The sequence below is a fragment of the Eleutherodactylus coqui genome, chromosome 5, assembly GCF_035609145.1.
Source record: "Eleutherodactylus coqui strain aEleCoq1 chromosome 5, aEleCoq1.hap1, whole genome shotgun sequence".
Classification (NCBI taxonomy): domain Eukaryota; kingdom Metazoa; phylum Chordata; class Amphibia; order Anura; family Eleutherodactylidae; genus Eleutherodactylus; species Eleutherodactylus coqui.
Window position 1 is genome coordinate 30,050,082 of NC_089841.1, and position 13,414 is coordinate 30,063,495.

The following is a 13,414-nucleotide window of genomic DNA, read 5'->3' on the forward strand; positions in this document are numbered from 1 at the left end:
CCCGACCTCTATAGTGTCCCTAAATATAAGAAATAAAAATCAAGCTATCACATCACTTCGTTCCCTTAGAACCCTGGGGTGTATTCCATCTGGGCTCGGCGATTTTTCGATATTAATCTTTTTTAACCGTCTCCGCTCTTCCTCCTGTGTTAGGCAGGTGGTATTTTGTGTGCGTGTGTGGGGGGGAGGGTAGTTTTATCCGCCTGCATCTTGTGTGACATTTTTTTTCCCTTGTGAATACACTTGAGAAAAAACTATTTAATAGATTTGCTTTTGCTTTGATTCTTCTTTAGTATAAATGTGGCAAATGTTTTCTTTTAAACCTTTATCACTTCTTATTTTTTCTAATAAATTAATGAAACTTTCCTGTTATTGTCCTAATATATTCTTTTTTTCATGGTTGCCCTATATAAGCAAGACAGTGACCAGATGAAAAAAGAACGGTGTACTTTTATTGTACTTTTAGACAAGCCGACATATTGTTTGCACGAGCGAGTGATATCATCGTTCGCTCATGCATTCTGCTTAGAAAGCCAGATACATTGTTGGATCGCTCAATTGAGAAATCTTTCAGAATTGTTTGCTGTCTAAACCAAATGATAAATGAATAAGCGAACAATTTTTTTGTCTGCAGCAAATTATCGAGTGAAATGCGAACATTTAGACTGAACGACATTCTTCCCTATTGCTTATTTGAACGAGTTTTTGAACGATAATCACATCTGAGCTTGCTGCATTCTTCTGCTGATTTTCCGCAAGACCTTGGCAACTGGTTCCTCTCTGACCTTCTCTGAGGGTGAATACTTCCAACAAAACAATTGCTTTCAGCCAGTAGGTAATGGTAACTCTATGCATTCACATAAACTATGGACAAACGCCAATAGTCATCATTATTATCTCTGCATGAATTTTCCTCCATAGTAAACAACAAAAAATGACGGGGACCCCCTCCAGCATCTGTGTAGGAACAGCTTTGAAGTGCTGTTAAGTGCATGGAGTGTGAGGGACACTGCTGGATGAAGTGATGAGATTCTAAGGAATAATGTGAAAGTGGAAAAGGGTGAGGGGCTTATAAAGAGGAGCCAGATTAGAACATGTGAAAGATTTGCAAAAAAGAGACCAAATATGATGTCTTTTGTTTTGTTGGGTGCAAGTTCTGACCAATGAGTAAGGAGAAGGAACACACCTTAGTTCTCTGCTTTTAAGAAGTGAATTTAAATTACATCATCAAAGTTTTCAGAAAGAGTCCTGGTCCTCCTTCAGGCTGGTGTCAAAAGAATATACATAGTATGAACTTGGCCTACTATGGCATACTCACTTCTGAACTCTTGAAATGCAATTCAACTTATGTTCCAGACCAAACAAAAACAGAGAATAAAACATCAAATCTCTATTATCTTCTCAAATGTTTCCCCTCATTATGTCCAGTAACTGTTATACATATCTATATATTCTCATCTTTCCATTCAGTTCCTCACAATAAAGGATCCTCTGCTGATACCTTCTATAAAAAAGATTTTTTCTGATTGACCAAGAATGGATAGAGACAGAGACATGATGACAGAATGTGCATTAAATCTCACCCTAGAGATACTATTCCATCTTACTGGGGAGGTGAGAGATTCTGATTATATCATTTGTATCTATGGTAATAACAGATGATGTCACTGGAGGGGGGGAGAGATTCTGATGATGTTACAGTATATCATTCTTATCTATGGTAATAACAGATGATGTCACTGGAGGGGGGAGAGATTCTGGTGATGTCACATTACATAATTCGTATCTATGGTAATAACAGATGATGTCACTGGAGGGGGGAGAGATTCTGGTGATGTCATATTACATCATTCTTATCTATGATAATAGCAGATAATATGACTGTAGAGGTGATGGACTCTGGAAATGTCTGTAGTGATATTTATTAATGTCTCCCCATATATAGGATTACACAGTAGTGAAGAAGACCTCTAGTAATGGCTGCTGGGCCCCTGTATGTGATGGATGGGGAAGACCCCTTAGCCCGATCACGGGGCCCTCACCTCACCCCCTGATACATGAGGATTTCAAAGTACAGAACATTCTAGATCTCACCAACAAGATGATTGAGCTGCTGACTGGAGAGGTGACGCTGCAGGGAATGCTGGGACATTATACAGTAACAGCACTGGAGGCTCCTGGGTGATGACTGTATATTGTGTTGTCAGGTTCCTATAAGGTGTCAGGATGTCGCTGTCTATTTCTCCATGGAGGAGTGGGAGTATTTAGAAGGACACAAGGATCTGTACAAGGAGGCCATGATGGAGACCCGCCAGCCGCTCCCATCACTAGGTAATAGACAGGACTAAATACACGGGGACTTTATTATCTGTATGTAAAGAATGACTTCAGTGACTGTCTGTGTTTCCTCCAGTTCCATCCAGTAAGAGAAGCCCACCAGAGAGATGTCCCCATCCTCTTCTTCCACAGGACCATCAGGTAGATGGAGATGTCCCTCTGATTTGTAGAAGTCTGTGAAGCTCTTGTCTTCAGTCTTATTAGATGTCTTCTACTTGTGTGATGAGGCCGGTGGAGATGGCAGGATTACTGCTGGCCAGAGACATTACATGTTGTCTGGATCTTCTCCCAGTTTTCTGGCGGTGGAGACTGCTGGTGGGAATAAGGAGCCAACAGGTTAGATTTATATCCATCTGCTCCTTTATGTCTTCTGAGACAAACAGCGGATGTGTCTGGTAGAAGCTGATCTCCTCCACTGAGATGTGTAGCGTGTCTAGCCATACCGAATATACAGGAGGTGGACAAAAATATGGGAACAATGTACGAAATGCATGCCTTAAATTACATAGGAATATAAGTCATATTTTAATAGAGACTGATTTTAAGTGGAGGTAATATGAGACAGATGCTGCTGGTTAGAAGTGAACATCTGCCCGAGCAAGAAGTTTTCGTTGATCAGGGATTTGAGCCACTCAGCTGTTGTTACCAACTGGTTCCCAAAACCACCCAGAGCAGGGCAAGAGGTGAAGTCAACATAAATTTGGCAGGAAAGCTCCTAATGATTAAATTAGGTTCCTGAAGGGGTCATTGAACCACTATCTAATATCTATGTCCAGCTTCTAGAACTATAGCTATGCAGCTCAGATAACTACTCCTGTCCTGATTAATGATCTTTTACGGTCATGTAAAACCTTCCACACGATTTCTCCAACCGTCTGCTGACTTTTACAATATTTGTCTCACAGCTTTTGTATCCGGATGAAGATCTGACCGATATTAATGCTACAGAGACAAATGTGAGGAGCGATCAGCGGTGTAAAGAGGAGATTCCTACAGGTAACCACCCAGGTGAGTAGTAACCACCAAATACAGCAGTCACAGATTCGACTTTTTAACCAACTGTAACTATTTTGTGTAGATTTCTTTATTTGTTGTTTTCTGTGAAAGTACAAATTAAATATGGATAAAAATGTGATACTATTATAGGTAGTAACAAATGATGTGCAGTTAGGAGTGCTCCTCCGCACCCTGTGCTCCTCCAACCATCATCGTTCCTTGATGGCTCTTCTCAATGGCTGAAGACAGACGCATTGACTTCTATGGACAGAGATGTGTCTGTCTTCAGCTACTAAGAACAGCCAACAAGGAATAACGACAGTTGAAGAACATAGCACTTTTCTATCCAAACTAAAAGACTAACAGGAATGGAATCTATATGAGATGGAGATCAGTCGTCTCCACTTCACATATTCTACCCAGTGGTGACCTCCAGGTTTGCACTTCATTTCCATTCCCATCTAGTTTTCTGCATGGCAGATGGGAACCAGAGCTGGTTTCACAAGAGTAGCCTAAAGTTTTTTTATTAAAGCAGCACAAACTGAACTAGATGCCATTTATGCAATAATTTTCCCCACGCAGGGGGCGTACATAGCAAAAGAGGAAAAATAAAAGATAACATTCTTGTACTCAGAGTAGAGATTCAATCTTAGATTATTGCATGGGTTGTCACAAATTATACAGTTTGTCACTTTATATTAGAGTTTTTAAACTAAAACAGTAAAACTTATTCAAACATTAACTTTTGGTCATTCTGCTTCTTTTCGGCTTCTCAAACTCAGAAGGTTCGCGACTAAAGATTCTCAAATATATAGTCAACGGTAGTGGTCTAAGATGAAAGCAAATTGTGTCTAAAACCTGGGATATCAACCAGGGTAATCCAAGATTCCCAAACAGCACCAAATCTCTTCAACGTACCCTACTGTATGGCGTGCAGCCTTTCAAATAGGGCTATTTGTGAAATTCTGTCCAGCACTTTCCTGAAGGACAGGTGGGGCTGTTTCCATCTGGCAGCTATATGAATTCTGGTTGCCATACATATGGTCTGTATGAGTTTGTGAGCTTGATATTTAACCCTAGGCAGGCAGTCTCCCAGTAGAAGCATGGCCGGAGATTTTTGAAATGGGCCAATAAATAACTTGTGTAACAGGCTATTACCCGAAGCATAGCGGTAACGTGGATGGCTAAAATGTATTAATTCTCACCTGTACTAAATAGGTGACCTGGTGACTGCCTTTAGAGATTGTTTCACAATAGTGGTGCCACCTGTCCTCCGACAAGTTGATTTGTCAATCAGTCTCCCAGCGAAGCATAAACGGAGGTTTACCTCCTGCGGCTGGACTATTCAGGGTATTATAGATCAGGGACAGGGTATCCTTTCTCATGGGATCGCGTCTGCATAGTCTTTCAAACATTGTCAGGTCAGGAATTTCTATAGGCAATCCCAGCGAGTGCAAGAAATGAAAGACCTGATTGATCCAATAGTTCTCAGCCGCAGGAGGGTTAAATTTGGCCTGAAAGTGAGCAAGTGATAAAAGATGGGATCCCTCTACAAAATGGGCCAGATCCGTCACCTCATTATTCTGGAAGTGAACCAGATCCTGACTCGGTGGGAATTTTGTGTTAGAAATTATGGGCAGCATCTGTGAGGGTTTGGAAGACAGATGGTACCTCCAAACCGGCATTAAATAATACGTAAATGGGCAAGTTTTACATAAATTGTGGACCGTGGGGCCGTTCATCCACATCAGGTTCAGGAATGTATTAGGGGCTACTCTGGCTGCCTCTATGTCTAGCCATAACGGGGCTGTGGTGCCTCCCAATGTCTCTATCCATTGAGCCAATCTTGCCGCAGTATAGTATTTTTTCAAATTAGGGACAGAGAGACTCCCATTACTTTTATGGTAATGCATGAGGGAGCTCTTAATCTTAGGGCGCTTATTGGCCCAGATAAATCTGAATATGCTTAGTTGAAAATTTGCTAATACTTCTCTATGGATTGGGGTAGGTAGCGGATCATCCCATTTAGTCAATTCTGCTGAAAATTTCTGTATCATAAGGGGATGGTTCCACTTATAGGGTGGCCAGGGAAGTGGTCAGGTTTATGCCTAAATAGGGGATGTATTGGGGTTGATGCTGGAAACCAAAATTCAAATCATTGAGTTTAATAAGGGACGGTGGAGAATTTAGACAATATCACATTTGTCTGGGTTTATTCTAAGCCCTGTGAGCTTCGCTCACTTATCTAGTAGCCCCATTAAGTTAAACAGAGATGTGAGCAGTAGGGTCAGTGTGAGTAATAAATCGTCTGCAAATAAACTTAGTTTATATTCAACTTCCCCTATATTTACCCCGTTTATATTGGGATTTTATCTAATTGCAATCGCGAGGGGTTCAATTTCCAATGCAAATAGTGCTGGCGAGAGAGGGCATCGCTGGCGAGTACCCCTTTTAATTGAAATAGGGGATTCCTTGTTTGTGGGAAGTTTTAACCAGGTAGAGGGGGTCAACTAAAGAGACCCAATAGTTTGTGTCTTTGCCTTATCAAATCCCATCAACCTCAGAATATAAAACAAGTTCTCCCACAACAGGGAATCAAAGGCTTTTTTTTTATATCTAGTACAAGGAGAGTTACGAGGACATTGAGGCCTTTTGAATAGTCAGTTATATTTAAAACTTTACATATATTGTCCGGGGCCTGTCTAGCCGGGATGAACCCCACCTGGTCCTTGTGGACCAGATCTGGCAAGAATTGATAAAGTCGGGTTGCTAATATGGACGTAAAAATGTTGTAGTCAATATTTAATAAAGAAATGGGCCCATAATTCTTGGGATTAAGGGGATCTTTATTAGCTTTAGGGATAACTGTAAGGTTAAAATTTAAGAACTCCTAGGGCGGGATGTCACCCTTCAAACGTTCAAACCACCAGAGAGCGGGCCTGCATTAAGCGACAGCAGCACTGCCGCCTATGAGGAGGATGGCCCTCAGCCTGATGATATGTCTGGAGCTGGAGCAAAAGAAAGTCCCAAGTTGCAGTGATTTATCTGTTAGGAGTTTGGTCGACATCTGAGGGTAACCAGCCGGCGGCAGCAGATGTGCAGGACAACCCCTAGTTTTTGTTTAATAATGTATTTGGGGCTAGAGCGTGCAGAAGACTTGAATTGCAAAGGGCCAATAACTCAATCCAGCGGTTTACCAGTCCAAGGACTGGTTGGCATATAGTGTAAGCGATTCAGATAAGGAGGACCACCACCAGTGTCCGCATAAGATTACTTGGTGAGGAGGAGTTCCAGGATGTGAAGGGTTAACAGTTCAGACTAGTACTTCAGCCAGCATGAGCAATAACGCAGACAGTATAGGGAGGATAACTGATGGCGTGCCAGATATTAAAGTTGGAGAGGGTTTGGGGCTACAGGCATTTGTGTGCCTCTCTGATGGTCTGTCAGCCGGACAAATGGCCCTTAACCAGCTTATGTAGTGAGGGGATTCACAAATGAGGGGGGCTGCACCCAGCCTCCCCTACAGCATGTCTCCCAAACTATGGCTGCTGCATGTCGTCCATATGGCTGGCTGGGGATGTTGGAGTGGGAAAGCTGGCATATAATGACTGCAGCTTTGTCTCTTATACAGTTCTTGAGGCGGGGGGCCCCACACGCGTCCCTCTGATTTATTGAGTGGAGTAAAAGTGGGAGGTCAGGCCAGGAGCACGGCGCCAGCCAGCGGGGCCTCACCAAGCAATCTTCCCCCCAGGCAATCCCTCTGCTCCTCACCAGTGCACTAGAAGAGTTTCTGAGGGGCCAGCGGTGCAGCGCCAACCAGGAGAACCTGACCATTCCTCCTCTGCACGTCTCCTCTCTAACCTCCGGTGTAGCAGTGTCCCCTGGATGGTCGGGACCCAAGTGTCACACAGACAGGAGAACTCTGTCGCTCACTGCCTCCTCTCTGTCAGGATCTCTCCTCTCTCCAGGACCCACAAGCACAGCGGCGCCGTTGGTTCCTGAGCGGGTGGCTCACGGGTCGTGGCGGCCGGCGAAGTCAGCAGGAGTCTGATGTTCATGTCTAGAGGCCCAGGGTTGAGTGCCTCAATCCTGCCTTTGCTGAGGCGTGGCACACTGCCCTCACTGCTGGAGTGATGGTCTGGAGGGCCATCGCATACGTCAGTCAGTCACCCTTAGTAGTAGTATGAGGGACAGTGACAGCTCAGCAATATGTTCAGGACATCCTGCAGTCACATGTGTTCCTCTCATGGCAGGGCTTTTAAGAGGCATTTTCCAGCAGGATAATGCTCAGCTGTACACACAAGTGTCACATGAATGCCTCTACAACATTGTCACAGTTCCATGGCGGCCTGGTCGCCTCATTTATCACAAATAGTACATGTATGGGATCTGGGGTGCCAACTTTGACAGCCTAATAGTGTGCACGATCTAGAGGCTAAGTTACAGCAAATGTGGAGCAATATGCCACCGGATACTAGATCAAAACTGTTTGCTTCCATGCCCACCTCTTTCACCTCCAGCATCCAAGCTTGAGGGTATTAGAGTCTCCCTTCATGTGGTCAGTTTTCCATAATAAATTATCCTTTTGCACTTATATTAACGTTACAGTCACACATAAGAAGTTTCATTCTATTCCTACAACTCCTTTTATGTGCTTGATTTTTTTTTTCGACAATGAGTCAAAGTAATTCACTTTGTTCTTGGCAGATGATGGTATTCGGAGATCAGAGGGACACCTGATGTCTGCAGATTGTGAAGCAGCTGATTGTGGTACCACACAAGATAGATATGAAGGACATACCATTATCTCAGATATACTCTCAGCCCTTCACAGGAAAGATCCATCAACTGATCCTTTTAAACAGCTCCTATCTTCTGATTCAACACAGAATGATAAGCAGAATAAAGGTCACAGAAAAGGAAAACATCCAATAGCTTACACAGGTGCAATGCTGTTTCCATGTTCAGAATGTGGCAAATGTTTTACAGATGAATCAAATCTAGCTCAACATCTGAGAATTCACACGGAGGAGCAATTATATTCATGCTTGGAATGTGGGAAATGTTTTACTAAAAAGAAAAATCTTGCTTGCCACAAAAAAATTCACACAGGGGAGAAGCCATATTCATGTTCAGAATGTGGCAAATGTTTTACTAAGAAACGAACTCTTGTGGTACATCAAAGAATTCATACTGGGGAGAAACCATTTTCATGCTTACAATGTGGGAAGTCCTTTAAAGATAAATCAACTCTTGTTGCACATCATAGAATCCACACAGGAGAGAAGCCGTACTCATGTTTACAATGTGGCAAATCTTTTACGGACAAATCAATTCTTGTCCGACATCAGAGAATTCACACAGGACATAAGCCTTTTTCATGTTCAGAATGTGGGAAATGTTTTACTCAGAAACCCACTCTTGTTGTACATCAAAGATGTCACACAGGGGAGAAACCATATTCATGTCCAGAATGTGGAAAACGTTGTTCTCATAAATCAAGTCTTGTTAAACATCAGAGAATCCACACAGGGGAGAAGCCATATTCATGTCCAGAGTGTGGGAAACGTTGGACTTGTAAATCGAATCTTATTGAGCATCAAAAAATTCACCTAGGGGAGAAGCCATTTTCATGTCTTGAATGTGGAAAATGTTATTCTCATAAATCAAATCTAGTTAGACATCAGAGAATTCACATTGAAAAAATCCCTTTTAATATATAGTATGTGGAAAGTGTTTTAACATAAAATCTGTTCTAATGATATGTCAAAGAACATAGGAAAAACATTTTCATGCACAAAATGTGAGAAATGTTTTACCCAGAAATCACACCTACCAGTCGCACACAAAAATTTGCAGACTGTTAAAGGGGATCTTCTCACAGCGACAGCTGTCAATGCTGGGGTGCACTAGTCTTCTGACAGCTTCTGCTCTGACCCCTGTGTAGTGGCCAGCACTCGTAATTGCAGCTGCAGCTCTCATTAAAATCAATGGGAGCTGTACCTGCAATTACAAGGTGCGTTGGAGGAAAAGCCTGGAATATACATTGCAGTATCAGAATTAGACCACTGCTGATTCACAAAGGGTTGCCTCCTCCGATGACTCACGTTTTCTGCCTTATCAAACAGATGGCTATTGGCGTGTCTAGTGAGAAACATCAAAGAACAAACACCCTTTAACCATTGCTAAAAGAAGACAAGCTGATGGCAGCAGTGTTGGGGCTGTGGAATTTTTTCATGGCACTCTCTGGGGCAACTCACTCATGTGGAAGGCACTCTGAACTGATTAGGCTATGAATCCATCCTTGCAGATCAAATACACCGGTACATGCTGTGTGTATTCCATTGGGGCAGATGGGATCTTCTATGAAGACAATGCAACATGTCACATGGCTAGAAATGTCCAACAGCAGTTGGAAGAGCACAACCAAGACTTCCAAGTAATTTCCCAGAGGTTGTGGGATCACAACATGTTCGCTCAATGGATCCGCCCCCACCCTCCAGCAACTGTGGGATGCACTGCCATCATCATGGCTTCAGATACCTGAGACAACCTATCAGCACCTTATTGAGTGACTCTCAGCTTCCAGTTACTCTGGAAGCTGAGAGTGACTCAATATGATTTGACTCTGCATAAGGGCTACTGCCCACGGATGGATTTCTGCCATTTTAACGCGGTGGAAATCTGCGGCGTTATTCTGGAGCTATTAGGTTCTATTGAACCTAATAGCTTTCTGCCTTTCAATGTTCACGCTGTGGAATTCTACTGCAGAATTCTGTAGCGTGAAAGAGATCGCAGCATGTTCTAATTGCCACAGAAGAATGCGCAGCCGGCTTCCATTGTAGGCATTGTGATTACGCGTCATCACCCACCGCCAGCCTGTCATGCACTGCACTGCGCACGCTCACCGGCTCACCTAACAGGACTTGCACAATGGTGAGTATGGGGTCTTGGAGGGGGGGGGGGCACCGTGTTGGACTCCATATTCCGCTGGTGGAGTCGACACGGCCGTGGGCATGAGACCTAAAGCAAGAAATATGCTTCTTCCTACTGGATCAACTTGTCTTAGCTCAAAAAACTCAATGAAATACTACCACAAAAACAACCCTAAGGGTAAAAAATAAAGACAGGAAAATTGCATATTTTCTTAGATGATGACTTGCTACATATGTGGACAATACAAATATGTATTTGGACAATACACTATGTTGACAAAAGTATTGGAACAAACATAGATGGGTGTGAAATTCAATTATATATTTTCACATTTTTCAATACAGTTTTGGGCCACCTTTGGCCTCAGTGAGTGAAGTAACCCTTCTATACATACTTTCCACCAAATTCCCATAGATATGTGGAGGGATTTTAATTTAGTCCTCAAGATGTGTTTCAGATAGTGATACAAGGAATGATGGGTGTCTTGGGCCTGCATGGACATGGCATTGTAGTTTGTCCTAAAGCGGCAGAATCGGATTGAGATCCAGACTTTAGGCTGGCCAATGAAGTTTGCAGACATTCTGCTCCTCAAACTAAGCCTCAACACTGTGTGCTGTATGGCATGGTGCTCGGTCACTTTGGTAGAGGTAGTGTTAAGTTTGTGAGGGTAAGTGAGCACATGGCCTAAATGAACGTTACCAAGGATAGTAAACACCAAGTGAAACAACTACAGATTAACACCTCTCCCTATCTTCTACAAAGAAAGATGACCAAGGACCTACCTGAGTGGGGACATCACCCTAATAGTGGGCAGCCCAGCGGTCTTCGGATCTGGGCCCTTATATTACGTTTGTGTGGGTTAGTGAGCATCGGGCCCACACAAACTTTACCAAGGATAGTATACACCAGGTGAAACAACCACAGATTAACACCTCTCCCTATCTTCTACAAAGGAAGATGACAATTTTCTTTTGTCAGACCCCTGCTCTCTCCAATTTTGAAATTTTTGAGCTTGAAAAAGGCCTGTTTTGGGCCGAAACGTCACTTCTGTCTACATGGACTTAATAAAGATCCGTCTTCTGATGTGATACTATAACAAAGGATTCCCGAGTGCTGCTTGCCATTTCATCCTTTGTCTTGAAATTATTAAAAGAAAGAAAAAACTAGATGCTTACAGTCGTAACTGTGATTTTATGGTTTATTGCCTTAAAGGGGTTGTCCCGCGGCAGCAAGTGGGTCTATACACTTCTGTATGGCCATATTAATGCACTTTGTAATGTACATCGTGCATTAAATATGAGCCATACAGTAGTTATTCACTTACCTGCTCCGTTGCTGGCGTCCCCGTCTCCATGGCTCCGTCTAATTTCTGCATCTTCTGGCTTCTTTAGATGCGCTTGCGCTGTCCGGTCTTCTGCTCTGTTGAGTAGGGCTGCTCCGGCGTGCTCGCGCCGGAGAGCTGGTCTGCGCATCGTCATCGCAGCTCCGCCTCCGTCACGTGGTGCCGATCAGCCAATTAAGTGGCTGTAATCGGCAGTGGAACGCAAGACATCCACGGTGCACCATGGGAGAAGACCCGCGGTGCACCATGGGAGAAAACCGCGGTGCATCCTTGAGAAAGGACGGGTGGCCATCTTTAAAAGAAGAAACTGCCCGAACAGGGATGCAGGTAAGCGATTTTTTTTAAAAAACAAAAAAACAAAGGGATTGCTTTTAACGAGGCACAATGTGGGGGTATGTAGAAAAAAATTTTTTTTGATTTCGCCGCGGGAGAACCCCTTTAACATTATGAGCATAAACATTTATAACCTTTGTCTCCTAACTTTGTTCTCCGCAAATTTTGGAATCGCATCACGTGGCTCGTAGTACAGGTAGTATTTCCGAGAAAACTACCTTGGAGGTCCTCGCTCTAAGCTTAGATGCTAGATCCTGGCATTTCTAAGGTTAAGGGTCTCAAAATTTGGTGACAGAAAGCAATTTTAGTTTAAGAAAAAATATTAATTTCATTTAGAAAAATATTTAAAAGCCTTTTGAATTTGTTATCGCTGTAACCATACTGACTCATTGGACCAAGTTCATATGTCATTTAGGCTACACTGTGAACTCAGCCCACTAATAATCGTCCAATTTTATTTTAAAATTTCTTCCCATTGAAGCATTCTTCAAAGTTTTACACACATTATAAGGTATATTAAATGATACTGTTAAAATACAACTCTTCTTACAAAAAACATGCTCTTTCATGGCTTTGTCAATTGAAAAATAAAAACTTATGGCTCTTGAAAAACAGTGATTAAAAAACAAAAATAAAATATGACATCCTTCTGGTCTTGAAAGGGTTCAAGGGAGTCTGTCAGCTGAATGCACTAAATAGTCCATCTTTTCTCATTTTCGAATTGGTGGACTACTTCCAATGTTGTGCTGCTCAGTGCATTCAGCATATACAATAATTGTCAAGAACCATCCGCCCCTAGAAAGAGTTATCATTTTGCTGCAAAACCACCTGAGCACCTGAAAGTTGTCCCACCGTTGACCTATTCAAAGACTCTCAGAGGCTCCTTGTGTGTAGTGACCTCTTCTTCCACTTGTGTAGAGGTTGTTGGCCACTAGACACCTCTACGACGCTGAGAAGATATTTCACTCTATTACCAGAGTCTGAGAGGGGTGCATTGTTGGAATGTGAGAAGCTGAATGGTCGTAGCGATGAATTGTCCTCCAACTGGACTGTTCTGACCAGACTGTAAGGAGGTGTTGATAACAGTGGAGGTGTGAGGGCACACAAGGCAACCAAACTCAGGACTCCCCCTACAGAACACCAGTAGAGAGGATTGTCTGATCATCCGACAAGTACAAGCAGCTCCAACTGTTTTGGGCGCCACCATTACACCGCTGTGTCTGTCAGAACCATTTCCAGGTGCTTGACTGTAAAACATGTAGTCTCATGGTACCCATTACATGTACTGCCTTTGACACCCACCATCGCCACCGTTTGCAGGGGTGTCATGAACAAGGAAACTGGATGATACGGAGTGGAACCGGGTTGTCTTCAGCGATGAATCCAGGTTTAGTTTGGGAGCTGATGACAGCTGTGTTTGTGTCTGGAGACCTCGGGGTGAGTGCTGTCTTTGCTGTCGAGCAGCACACT

General features: G+C 43.1%; 1 protein-coding gene across 1 annotated transcript; it reads left to right on the forward strand.

Annotated features, from left to right (window-relative positions):
* Positions 1-633: 633 nt before the first annotated feature.
* On the forward strand, positions 634-11,647 carry LOC136629173 (gastrula zinc finger protein XlCGF57.1-like). The gene is made up of 7 exons (XM_066605335.1): positions 634-796; positions 1,471-1,614; positions 1,946-2,125; positions 2,208-2,331; positions 2,414-2,478; positions 3,243-3,345; positions 8,041-11,647. The coding sequence occupies exons 2-7, from the start codon at positions 1,537-1,539 to the stop codon at positions 9,054-9,056; spliced, it is 1,566 nt and encodes a 521-aa protein (XP_066461432.1). The 5' UTR covers positions 634-796; positions 1,471-1,536; the 3' UTR covers positions 9,057-11,647.
* Positions 11,648-13,414: the final 1,767 nt, after the last annotated feature.